Here is a 13,937-nt window from a genome sequence, read left to right on the forward strand (position 1 = left end):
TTTTTTTCCCTTCTAACTCTGTGCAGCTGAACCGATTGTGCCATAGACTTGGCTCTCACTATATCCATGAGATACCATCGCTCCCGGCATTAAGTTCTTAGTGCAGTGAAGCCAAATAAATCAGTCAAGTTTATAATTGGTGAGCAATTGTTTTTTTATTTTACTGAACTCGCTAAATAATATAAATCTCCACTAACGATAGAACTATAATACTGTCCCGAACATAAAACTCATTTCATTTCAAAATTAGGGTTTTCTCTGTAATTTTACAAGCCATTTCTACTTATACAAGTATGTGGCAGTAGTTAACTAATCAACTCAAATCCTAATTGTGATCAGGTTATTTGATTTTAGGTTTAAATATAATACAGCCCTTTGGTTTTACAGATGAACTTCAAATTAAAGTAAACCACAATTAAATTCAACATTCAAGCATTTCTGTTCTATGCAGGCTGAATAAATTTTCATGAGACAGATGCAGTTAGGAGTACACACAAAAGAATAACAGTTATCTAGATCACGAAGATAATTAAACATTAATACTTTTTTATAAAAAATTGAACCTTCCAAATTATTTTGGCCACTAAACTCAAACCTTAAGTAAATTTATTTCATTTTTGACCCAGGTTGGTCATGAACAGGATCTGAATTTAGAAGATCTGAGAAAAATCAGAAAATGTACTTAACAACATGTTATGGATTACACTAATGTTTTGTTGACAGAGCAACGAAATCAGTCTGGGATTGGGGAGGGGGGCAAGAGGAGATGGCAGTCAGCAAATGTTAAGCCCTGCTTCTTTGATTCATATTTGATTGACAACAAAAGAATACTAACCTCCAATTCCTCTCGGTCTTGTTCTTCTTTTCTATTTGTCTTACACTGCTCTTTTTCCAATGCCCACTGTAGTTCCCGTGCTTTCTTCTGTTCACGTGCCAACACATCACTCAGCATGTCTACTTCAGCTGCCTTGTCAGTTAACTCAACTCTAAAAAAATTAAACGATCATTGGAACTTCATTGTTAATTTGGTTGGCCATTTTATACTTACCAAGTATTCAAAAACTTACTAGCAGTAAAAATGCTAATGTTTGAGCGTCTTTGCTGATATCAGATCATGTCTTCTGATAGAAAAAAAACACCCTCAATGAGTTAGCAATTAAGAACAAAAATTGCTGAAGCAAAAGGTATTTGTTTTAAGCTTTTTGCACACATTAGGTAATTTCACAAGAAATTCAAATGTAAAACCAGCATTTACACTGCATGACAGGAGATTGCTGACTGGTTGGCGAATAGACTGATTGCATTCTCCAAGGCAACACCTCTTCCAATCACAGTCCACTTGCCAACTAATCAGCACTCTTCTCTCATACAGATCTTCATGTCTGACGAATGATGCTCTGCATACCGAGGGAATGTAACAAAGGTTTTCTAGACTGATCCTTGGGATGACAAGACTGACGTATTGGATCAGTCAGGATTATATTCACTGGGGTTTAGAAGAATGAGGGGGATCCCTTGAATCCTATTACATTTTAACAGGAGCAGACAGAATGCAAACACAGGAAGAATGTTCCCGATACCTGGGGAGTCCAGAACCAGAGGTCACAATCTAAGGATACAAGGTACACTATTTAGGATTGAGATGAGAAGTTCCTTCACCAAGAGAGTGATGAGCCTGTGGAATTCTCTGTGATGGAAAGTGTTTGAGGCCAATACATTGAATGCTGTCAAAGAGGAGTTAGATATAATTCTTAGGGGTAAAGGGGTCAAAGGGTATGGCGAGAAAGCAGGAATAGGGTACTGAGTTGCATGATAAGCCATGATCATACGAATGGTGGCGCAGCATTGAAGGTCTGAATGGCCTATTCCTGCTCTATTTTCTGTGTATCTATAAAAATTGATTTCCGTTTGAATTTGTATTCTTGCAAAATGTCCTGATAACAGCAAGATGAAAAAGTTTGACAAAATGTCTTTTTTCAGCAATATTCAGGCTCTCTCCTACTAAACGAATAAAACATATATTACTCACTTTAGCTGAAAGGACTCAGAGATCAAGAATATTAGCATCGCAACGAAGGTGAGTATTTTTAAAAACTGCTTGACTGAGCCAGGTACTAAATTACCTTAGCATCTCTAAATCTTTCAAGTGCTTATGTTGTGTCTTAAGTGTCGTTTCAAGCTCCAATTTAGTTTGAGAAAGCTCATTTTTCATCTCTGCCACGATTATTTTCTCCAAATTCAGTTGGTCTTGGAGTTCAGCTCCTTTTTCCTTTACTGTATTCAATTCCGTCTGTAACTTGAGAAATTGAGTCTCCTTTTGTTGTAAACTGCTTCCTAGTAGTTCCACTAAAAATGAAGAGATGCATTAAGCTTGAGTTTATAAGTACAGATAGCTTGAGATACAAATCACTTTGTTTTAAAGTCACACTTTTGACAGCCTCTTTTTGTGTATTTGGTGAAGCTTGCATCAAGTTGGGAAGCAGCAAAAAGTTAGTTACAGGTTAAATGAGTCTGTATAATGGGAGGCAAGTTGGGGAGCTACAGACAGTTTTACAGTTATCAGGCAAAGTACTGTCTAAGGGCAGAATTTCCTCTTTCACCCTTCCCCAACAGGCAGGACTCTCGGCACTGCTATAAGTCTACAATGAACAGCCATGAAAGAGGATGAACTAGAACCTAGGTACTCTTGCTTCTTCAGTCAGACAGGGCGTTGCTAATAGGATGCTCAAATAGGGCAATCTGCTGCAAACACTGCCTTCACAATAGGGCAGCCCTGCTGCCTCAGTGTCAGAGACCCATGTTCGATTCTAGCCTTCGGTGACTGTATGGAGTTTGCACATGTTTCCAGCGTCTGTGCTGGGTTTCTGTCCGCTGCTTCAGTTTCCTCCCATAGTCCAAAGATGTATAGACTCACTGAATTAACCATAGTAAATGTGGAGTTATGGGGTAGAGATGGGGGTTGGGTCTGGGTGTGATGCTCTTCGGATGGTCAGTGCAGACTCAATAGGCTTCTTTGATTCTATGCAAATTCCAAGCCTGGTAGTCTTGCCATGTACAGCAAGGGGAAGGGCTTCTTCAGTGACCATTTGTTAACTAGCCAAGAGCTTCGACTTACCCAAGGACATGCATGTTGCTGGACACCAACCCTGCCACTATTACAATGCCTGCAGAGGCATGTAAACTACTAGCAAACTGCCACCATGCTCATTCTACCCGTCAGGTTGAGGGCAAGTTCAAGTCTTAAAATCGTCACTTAAGTATAAATATAATCAATTATGTGGATTAAGCATGATCATGGACTTAAAACCACCTTCGTTTCTTTGTGCAATTCGTTCTTCCACAGTCATTGGCATCTTGTCACCCTGTTGGGACCTTTGCAGGTATGACCACAGTTCACGGATCTCCATCATCATACTATTCCTATCTGCAGTCATTAGATGCTCCATATCAGTACTCCTCTGTGTTTCCTGTAACAAATAGAAAAGGAACAGATTCTAATATCATCTATATCTGTGTTAACACAAGATTCATTTTTTCCAATGCTCTAATGGCTAGCCTCCCACCCTCAATTAACTTTAGTTCATTTAAAACTCTGTCATTCATATCTTATCTAACATCAGATCATGTTCACTAATCACACATTGCTTGATGACCAATTGACTCCTGGTCTGGCAACAGCTTGATTTTGAAACGCTCATGTTCAGGTTGGATAACTCTATAGACTTATTTCTCCTCATTGTTGTAATGTCCTTCAAACTGACAATTCTCTAAAATTTCTGCATTCCTCCACAATCTGGCCTCTTGCATAACTTTGCTTTCTATTGCTATGGTTTGTAACCTTTGAAGGGGTAGGTCGTAAAGCTCTCGAATTTTTGCAATACATCTTTCTGCCTCTCCACATTTTTCTCTTAATTCATTCCTTAAAATCTCCTTGTGGAGATCTGTGATGGATTGGGTTTGAAAATGCTTCTTAAAAACTCCCCTTTATACTTCCTAACAATAATTTTCCATCTTGTGCCATACTTTGCCATGAAACCTCACAGTCATTAAGTGTTAATATGCAACTTAATGTTTGGTGCAAGTCCATGCAGATACTAGTTATGGAATTATTTTTGTTTATGTCGCTGAGGTGCTTTAATTTGAGAAAGACATACAAGATCACAAGGACTGTTTGTGTGGAATTTGCATGTTCTCCCAGTGTCTGCGTCTGTTTCCTTAGGATGCTCTGGTTTCTTCCCACAGTCCAAAAATGCACAGGTTAGGTGGGTTGGCCATGCCAAATTTCTCCATAGTGTCCAGTTATGTGCAGGTTATGTGGGTTATCCATGGTAAATGTCAGGTTATAGGTATAGGGTGGAGGCTGGGTTTGAGTGGGATGTTTTTGGGAGGGTCAGTGAGACCTGATGGACTAAACGGCCTCTTTCTCCACCAATCTATGACAAAATAAACTATGAATAAAGTAAGAACTCTGTTAATAAAAATCTTGTAAACTATTTTGTAACAAATACTTTAGATTGAGTACTTTAGTAACCTTACACTCAATGTCCAATCATACAACACAGAAAATCAGCTAATTATACTTTCAATTAGGAAAAACAAGATGTATTTTTAGTGAGGAGAGATACCTGTTCTTTTAGTAAGTTTAATAATGCCATCGCATCCATGCTATTCAATGTTGAAGCTTGTGCACGAAGAGCAACCATTAAAATATCTCGTTCTTTATTAAAAACATTTTGAACAGCTTGGAGAAGTTCACGCCGCCAGTCTGTGATGTTTTCAGGAGATAAAGCCTGTGAAGACATTTTTTTGAATTTATATATTTTTCAGGTAGATACCACATCTGAAACTTAGCAATATAAATCTTTCAAAAGATTACACTTAGTTCTGCTAACTAAATTAGTGCAGGTAGTTGCATACCATTACTTACATTCTTTGGATGAGATAATGGACCAAATTTTTCGGCAGTCTGAAAGTCAGAGATTCTGTGGGAGTTGCCTGCAAAGTTTAATCTTCTGATGGACAATGTGCCTACCTCTAAGGACTCTCAGGGAAAAGTACCCAACTCTGAGTTAGCGTTGAAGACTTTGGGCAATTCTAACTTACTTACCTGAATGATTATTTAGAAAATGCAAGTTCAAAAAATTCTAGACTAATGCCTGCACACCTATCCAAATTCTATCAGGCTTTCTGACTACTTCCAGACGCCAGTCTCCACCAATGCCTTACTACTTTGTTTCCAAGCCACGCTGGTGCTCCCCACACCCAACTACCATCTGATTAAGACTACCACCTACATACACCACACATGCACCTCTATCCCAATCAGCACCTAACCTAACAACCCCTCCTAACTCAATTACGCACCTCACACCTGCCATTCTTACCCAGGCTATCCTATCCCCTTAGCAACACTCATTCACTAAAACACCAAAAAGATGTTTAAACGTTTTTGTATTAGTAAATTAACATATAATAGCATACAGCAACTAGTGTGCATAACTAACCCTAATCGCACACCATCCTGTGCTACAAAGATGATTGACGGAAGATCACTCTGCATCTCTGAAGACACCAGATTTAGGAGCCCCAGCCAGAAAAGCAAAATTGAAACTGTTGCAATCAAGTTAAGAGTAAAGTGCTAATCTAATGATGAGTATTGCTTTTTGGACAATTTGGGCCAATTCTATTTTGGCCAATCGGTGGTCTTTAAAGAACACATAACACTTCTCAAAGTCATGCTATTTGAAAGGGTGTTTTTCTGTTCAATCACTATATATATATCAAATTATTTAATTGTGGCGCACTGCTTACCTGCAAACTGTGGTGATTATGAAAAAGTGATATGAAGCACTTTGAAGTGATAATGTGTACTACAAAAAATGCATTGCCTATTTCTTATAGACAACAGACAATAGATGCAGGAGTAGGCCATTCAGCCCTTCGAGCCTGCACCGCCATTCAATATGATCATGGCTGATCATTCCTAATCAGTATCCTGTTCCAGCCTTATCTCCATACCCTTTGACTCCACTATCTTTAACAGCTCTATCCAATTCTTTCTTAAATGAATCCAGAGACTGGGCCTCCACTGCCCTCTGGGGCAGAGCATTCCACACAGCCACCACTCTCTGGGTGAAGTAGTTTCTCCTCATCTCTGTCCTAAATGGTCTACCCCGTATTTTTAAGTTGTGTCCTCTGGTTCGGCACTCCCCCATCAACGGAAATATGTTCCCTCCTGCCAGAGTGTCCAGTCCTTTCATAATCCTATACGTTTCAATCAGATCCCCTCTCAGTCTTCTAAACTCAAGGGTATACAAGCCCAGTCGCTTCAGTCTTTCCGTGTAAGGCAATCCTGCCATTGTTTAAATTAGATGATTTGTGCGGTTTTTTTATACAGTGAATTTCTCTTCATACCCAAGTCTCTATGTAATATATGATGTGGATTAAGTGGATGATCAGACTATTGCCAACATCTGCTAATGACACTTTCAATCACCTAGAAGAATATATATCAAACCTGATGATGGCATTTTCCAATTTCCACATTGCAGTGTGACTGAGATTGAAAGCTTTGTGAAACTTACGAGGTTCAAATACATTGTATGCTACATCATCCTGCAAGATTAGGCTGAAGATTTTATCAATATAAGACTAAGGTTCTGAAATCATATTGAGAGAACGTGGGCCACATATTTTATAATGTGGATGAAATTCCTCTGTTACTTTAGTGGCTGTAGTAACCTATTTAAGATTGGTAATATAGAGGAAGCAATTAGTTTTAGTTTAGTTAATCCATTCAGAAAAGACTCATGGTTCCCAAATAACTAAGAGCACCAAGAGGGATCTTTAACATCATCCTTTTCTTTGGCAGTCCTCAGGGTTGAGGATGACTCCCTTCCACTCAGGTGGGATGGAGAATGGATAGTGGGTTGGGTTATGTGGTGAACAGTCCAATCCTGGAGCTGCAGACTCTGCCACAGGTGGAATAGTTGCTACTTGACGAGGCAGACAGGTATAACTCCCTTCATTCTGCGCGCTCTTTCTGCTACTTGCACATACTCAGTGACACTCCAAGTGATCGATGCCTATATGAATACTTCTTCTATTATATTTTCTAGGGCAAGTTTATATTTTCTAGGGCAAGAAATTCCCATAGATTGATGGAGATGTTGAATTTGCTTAGGAAGGCTTTCAAGATGTCCTTAGGGAACTTGCTGTCTTCCCACTAGCAGAGCTCAGAGTAGAGCACTTGTTTTGGTGAGTAATTGTGCAGACAATATGGTCCACCATCATAACTCGTTGTATGTGAGTAATCCCTTAATACTGAAGACATTAGCCTGGGAGAGAACACAGGTTGGTATGTCTATCCTGCCAGTGGATTTGCCAGATTTTGTGATAACCCTTGAATTCCCTGAAGAGTTAGGAATGCATTAAATAAATCTTAGTTTGTGGGCTTGGATCAGAAAATTAACCATGAAGGTTTTGATGCCAAAACTCTGGATTACGAATGTCTCAAAACAAAGCAGATCAGTGACTCCAGCCCCATGTTATATGCATAGATCCTAAGACCTTCAGGAGTGAAAATTCTGATTAGGGATATTTGTGTGCTTGTATGGTAAATGCCATAAATAGGCCAATGATCTGTTTCGTCTGTAACTACATTTGGATGTTGATGCTTAGCTATGGATGTTCAATAGATACTTTCCACCATTATTATCCATATTTTGCAAACAAATGTGAACAAGTACCATTAAAAATAGTTCTTAAATGTTTTGTTCTTACCTTAGTTTCTCCAGTGCCCTGAATATTGGCAAGTACATCTTTCAGTGATTGTACCAGATTCAAAAGTTCCCATCTTTCCTGAAACCAACTGTCTGTGTGACTTTCCAGAGGTGGTTGTTGCCCTTCAAAGTAGGGGGATTTTGAAAGGGTCAATACCTGTATACCCTCTTGATGTACCTCATGAAGTAAAGACTATAAAAGATTGAGCAAAGAATGAATTAAACATTTAAGCAGTTTCCTTACATTATTTTGGAAGCAGATTACTGATACAAATTTCTTCAATAAGTAGTGTATAAGAAACATTTACTTAAAAAAGGAACAATCATCTTTTAGAAAATTTTATTTTCTTTAATTAAATCATTTTGATCAGTGTGAGGAACGTTTTTAACAAATAGAACTCTTAACTTGGTTATTTGACACTGCACTCAAGTATTCCAAATTAGGTAAGACTAAACGTGCCGCTGGATCCCAACAATGGGTTTGGGTCTACTCTCCGGAAGAATAATGCCTTTACTATCAATATGGTATTTTCCATTTCCTCAACAGCTACACTGTGGTGTTAGAAAGAATATTGACACCTTACCTTTATTTTATCAGGAAGATTCTCTGTATCTTCCCTAAGTGTTGTATGAACTGTATGGGACACGTGGTTCACTCTCCTATTTTCTGCAGACATGTTTCTGTATTCCTGTCCTTCAGGAGGAATATCAAAAGTTCTTGGGCTCCCAGAGCTACTATCTGCAAGCAGGGTGAAATACGTACATTCAGTTGAATTAACATATTTGAGTGAAAAACATTTGAACTAGCAACATATTTCATGATGTTTGGACATTTTGATAGAGAATTCAATTATATTTTTGAAAATAAAAATGTGGTTAACAAACAGTAAATTATTATGTAATCCCTCCCTGACAATGCTGCATTCTGTTAAATCAAAGATCCTTTCACAGCAAGTTCAAAATCCACAAGCTCTACTGCCTGGAAGGACAAGGGCAGAAGATGCATGGGAACAGCAGCATCTTCAAGTTCTCTCCATGCAACATGCCATCTGGACTTGGAACAATATCATTAACCCTTCACTGATACTGGGTCAACATCCTGGAATCCCCTACCAAAAATACAGTAAATATACCTACCTTACATGGAATTCAGCCATTCCAAGCTGGCTCATCACCATCTTTTTTAGGACAATAATTGCTGTACTTGCCAGTAATACCCATATTCCATGAACATATTATAAAAATGCTCTTCACATTCCCTTTCCAATTCCTTAATACTGATTACATTTCACAAGTATTAAGCTTGCTGTGTAACCCATTTTGAGGGGTCTTCGAAGAGACTACATAAATACAAGTCTAGCTTTTGCCTTTTCCTTTTAAATCTCTCTCCTTTACTGCTTCAGTTCTAATTTCCAGCAATTGGAGGATGCTTTTATTAACAAAAACCGAGACTATCTGTTCAATTGCCTCTCCTCCTTCCCCTCACTTCACCTTGCTCAGCAAGCCAAGCTTTTAGTTATTTCACAGCTTAACCTTGAATCCACAGTGCTTTGCCATTTACAGCCCTTTATAGTTCATCTTATTCAAAAAATCCAAAACCCCTACTGCCTTGAAACCCATTCCCACTAAACTGCTGACCATCAGACAGCTCCATGCACATTGACATACTGGATAGCTCTCTTTCCAGATACTAACCCTTCACATTTTCAACACTGCCATTGTCCACTTTACTATTGACCAACACGTGTTCCTCTGAAAAGACTTTAAGAGCATGTCATGGCTCACATTCTTATTCTTCTTCCCTATAATTCCACATTTGACAATGTTCAATTAAGTTTCTAACCTCACCATTACACTGAAAGCGCAGGAATATTACAGAGAGAGCTGAACCTGTTGTTGCAACTCCTTACAACCAAAAGAAAGAAGATACTTTCATCCAATCAGTATTGAGTAAATTAGAATTAAATAGGCAAAAAGGTCCTGTACTAATTCAATGCATAATTTATTCCCAAATTACATTCTTAGTAATAATTTGTATTTATATATTACTTATAATGTAACATCACAAGGTATTAAGCCTATATAGGTACAAATAACAAATCTTATATTTTCAAACTAAACCATATCCTTTCTAACGAGTATTGGAGATTGGCTCAAATTTTAAAAAAAGATAGTTATGGAAAAGTATTGAGTAATAAAATGTTCTTACCACTGACATTGTTATCCCTGAGTTGTAATGTGATTGATGGTTCTGGTTGACCAAGATAAGCCTGAGCGTAGGAAAAATTGACAAAATTTTTTAGAACATAATTTAACACTAGCAATTAAATATCTGTCAAAAAATAAAAGCTGTATAAAATACCCAAGGCAACAAAAAAAAGGAATATAGTTTATAATAGAAAATAAATAGGATGCATGCCATAAAAATAGCAATGGCATCACCACAACATCTACAGTCATTATTATAGCATAAACTTAAATGAAATTCTACTAGAAATAATGTCAAACTATTTTAAGAACTGGTTTGGATCTGTTCCAAGTTCCAGGGTGACACACTGGAAGAATCATGGTAGATTCACTTTAGCTCTGAAATGTCCCTGTCCAGGATTCCTACTGTGCAAGATGGATGAGGGCAAATGCTTTTTTGTTGTATTTTTAAAAATATCATTTTCAAAAATGAAGTCCTTTTCTGTACAGTTAAATGAGCCACCACTGCCAGCCCAATAGAACAACACCTGCCTGTACTTTATCCTCTTCAAAACAGTACCAGATTTTGTCTCACCATTGCTAATTTTATTTGTGCCCTTGCTTCAGTCCTCATCCATTAATGTTGCCTTAAATAATTTGCAGCATTTCACCTGATCATATTTCAACAAATATTGGTCAATTCAAAGGGGAAAGTTTCGTTGTCATGAGTGGACACACAACCACCAGTCTGAAAAGAGTGAAGCAAATGAAATTAAGGTGAAATCCCTTTGCTAAGAAGAAAGAGCAAAGCAGGAATGGCTAAAAGGAATACCGTTCACAGATTTTGTCACTGCAAGGAATTACACAAAAAAATCTTCTGACGTTGACGCTACAGCAAGTTTTATGTATAGAATTTTCAGTAAAAGCCAAGAGCAAGGAGATTATATTGAAGATATATAAGAAATTTATTCAGCCTCAGTTGGAATACTGTGTCTAGTTCTGGGCACTGCACTTTAGGAAGGAAGCTTGGGTATTGGAAAGAGTGCAAAAGAGATTTACAAGAATAGTTCTATAGAAGAGGAATTTCAGTTATGAAAATGGATTGCAGAGCTTGGAATTGTTCCTTACAGCATGCTGACGAGGGATCAGAAAGAAGTGTTGAAAGTCATGTGGAATCTGGACAGAACAGATTGGGAGAAGATGCTCCCACTTGTCATAGAGGTGTACAGCATGGAAACAGACCCTTCGGTCCAACCTGTCCATGCCGACCAGATATCCCAACCCACCTGCCAGCGCCCGGCCCATATCCTTCCAAACCCTTCCTATTCATATACCCATCCAAATGCCTCTAAAATGTTACAATTGTATCAGCCTCCACCACATCCTCTGGCAGCTCATTCCATACACGTACCACCCTCTGCGTGAAAAGGTTGCCCCTTAGGTCTCTTTTATATCTTTCTCCTTGCACACTAAACCTATGCCCTTTAGTTCTGGATTCCCACACCCCAGGGAAAAGACTTTGTCTATTTATCCTATCCATGCCCCTCATAATTTTGTAAACCTCTATAAGGCCACCCCTCAGCCTCCGATGCTCCAGAGAAAACAGCCCCAGCCTGTTCAGCCTCTTTGAGAGATAGAAATAGTTCATTTAAAAAAAAAGTTGTACCTGATCAGGCATAATCTAAATGGCACAGCATGCTTGACAGTCTGAATGGTTTACTCCAGTTCCTGTGTTTGTTTTTTAAAAAATAATTCAAAGTTGGCAGCTTTAAAGGAAAGGTTTTCATTTTCTCTGTCACCTAACAGGGTAAAAACAAAGACTGCAGATGCTGGAAACCAGATTCTAGATTAGAGTGGTGCTGGAAAAACACAACAGTCCAGGCAGCATCCGAGGAGCAGGTAAATCGATGCCCCGGGCAAAAGCCCCTCACCAGGCTCCATTCCTGATGAAATAGAGCCTGATGAAGGGCCCCCGCCCGAAATGTCGACCCTCCCGCTCCCCAGACGCCGCCCGAACTGCCGTGCCGCCCCAGCACCACTCCAATCTAGAATCTGTCACTTAACAGCCAACACGGTTTCTAACTGCACTGTTGTGTTCTGACATAAATGTTATCTGAATCTTTTTGTGTGCACTATAAGCACAATTGTTGAATTTACTAAAGTCAGTAGAAAGCTTCAGTTCTCCGAAGGCAGCCTGGAGAAAGCTATCAAATGGTTTTCTGTGTGGAATCTCTCAGTTTGAATATCTTCAAGAACCAGTTTTGTTGATGCATTATTTAGTCCAAACAGTTTAAAAAACAAGACAAAGACAAGAGTTCCTATTGCAATAAAGAATTCATGAATCCACAGCATGTAAATGTGTATAAATGTTTGTAAACATGCATTAATCAATTAGAGTTATCAGCGGATAGTTATGCAGCCATTTATAGCATGAAAACATTCATAACCCCTAAGATGAGCAGTGTAATTACACCAAACTTGGGGGGTGGGGGGGGGATGAATGTTCAAGGGGGGGCCTCTGAAAGCCACCACCCACCCCTGGCACTCCGAAATCCCCACCCTATCTGCCAGCTCCTCCCCCGCCGCTGGGGGCAGCATGCCAATCATCCTGAACCACACTCATGCCACCACTCCGAAAAACTGCACCCACCGTCACAGCAATGCTCAAGCAGACACCGCTGCGACCCAGTGCGCACACCATGCAGGTGCCCAAATTCTATTCCTGTCCCCCCCCCCCACCTCTTCGACCACTAGACTGCACAACAGTCTAGTGAGAGGATTGACTTGTGAAAGGATCAGGAATGAGAGGGCATAGATTTAAAGTTAAGGTGTACAATAAACACCTTTGTCACAAGTGGTTAAGATTTGGAATGCACTGCCAGAAAGTATGGAGAAGGCCAATTCAATGGAAGCATTCAAAAGAGAATTAGATGGTTATTTACAAAGGAAGAAAATGAAGAGTTGCAGAGAGAAGTGGCATTAAGTAAGCAGCTGATTTAGAGATCTGGCATAGACATGGTGGGTTGATGGCTTCCTTCGATTTGAAACAATTTTTTTTGATATTCAAGTGCAAATTTCAGATCCTGAAATGAGATAAGAACATGTTTTTCAAATACTGCTAATAAAATTTGCTTCAAATATGTTTAGTTTTATAATCACTGGAATATTTGTGACGATTTTACAATGCATATCTTCCACCGAAACATAGAAAATAGGAGTAGGCCATTTAGTCCATCGAGCTTGTTTGCCATTCAACATGACCATAGCTGATCATCTACATCTATGTTATACTCTCATTCTCTCCCTATACTCCTTGATTCTTGTAGTGACTTGAAATCTACTTTTTTCTGAAATATAGCCAGTGCCTTGCCCTCCACAGCCATTCATGTTGAAGAATTCCATGGGTTTACCTCTTTCTGAATGAAGACATTTCTTCATATTTCAGCATTAAATATCCCAGACTGTGAGCCCTGTCCAAGACTAACAAGAGAAAACTTGCCAAACCTGTTGAACTGCTCTAGGGCTCAGCTGCACGCATAACATGAGAAACATAAAAAACAAAGAACTGTGGATGCTGGAAATCTGAAACAGAAATGCTGGAGAAACTCAGCAAGTCCAATAGCATCTGTGAAGCGACAAACAGAGTTAACACTTCAAGTTGTGACAAGTCCAGTTCTGATGAAGGGTCACTGGACTCGAATGTTATTGAACACCATTTGCAACTTAGCCACCTAAGGAGATTTTTGGACTGGTGATCAAAGGCTTGGTTAAGCAGAAGATTTATGAAGTGTCCCAAATGAGGGTGGAAGGACAACAATATTGAACAGGATGTGGGCAGCTGAAGGTTTGAAACCATTGTTGGAGCAACAGAAATTGGGGACGTGCAAGAGATCAGAATATCGAAGTGCACAGGGGATCTCACAGTGCAACTCTTACTATGCTGGAATAAATAATCCAACGCAAACGCTT

General features: G+C 39.1%; 1 protein-coding gene across 6 annotated transcripts in view; it reads right to left on the reverse strand.

The window, feature by feature from the left end:
• akap9 (A kinase (PRKA) anchor protein 9) overlaps nt 1-13,937 on the reverse strand; it is a 249,318-nt gene that overhangs the window by 34,205 nt on the left and 201,176 nt on the right. For all 6 annotated transcript variants that reach the window (XM_072575788.1, XM_072575787.1, XM_072575790.1 and 3 more), the window contains 7 exons: nt 9,991-10,051; nt 8,366-8,520; nt 7,783-7,974; nt 4,626-4,790; nt 3,311-3,467; nt 2,124-2,346; nt 836-986 (listed from right to left, as the gene is read on the reverse strand). In XM_072575788.1, coding sequence (XP_072431889.1) covers nt 836-986; nt 2,124-2,346; nt 3,311-3,467; nt 4,626-4,790; nt 7,783-7,974; nt 8,366-8,520; nt 9,991-10,051 — 1,104 coding nt within the window. The remainder of the gene's footprint in view (nt 1-835; nt 987-2,123; nt 2,347-3,310; nt 3,468-4,625; nt 4,791-7,782; nt 7,975-8,365; nt 8,521-9,990; nt 10,052-13,937) is intronic.

The sequence above is a fragment of the Chiloscyllium punctatum genome, chromosome 8, assembly GCF_047496795.1.
Source record: "Chiloscyllium punctatum isolate Juve2018m chromosome 8, sChiPun1.3, whole genome shotgun sequence".
NCBI classification, from domain to species: Eukaryota; Metazoa; Chordata; class Chondrichthyes; order Orectolobiformes; family Hemiscylliidae; genus Chiloscyllium; species Chiloscyllium punctatum.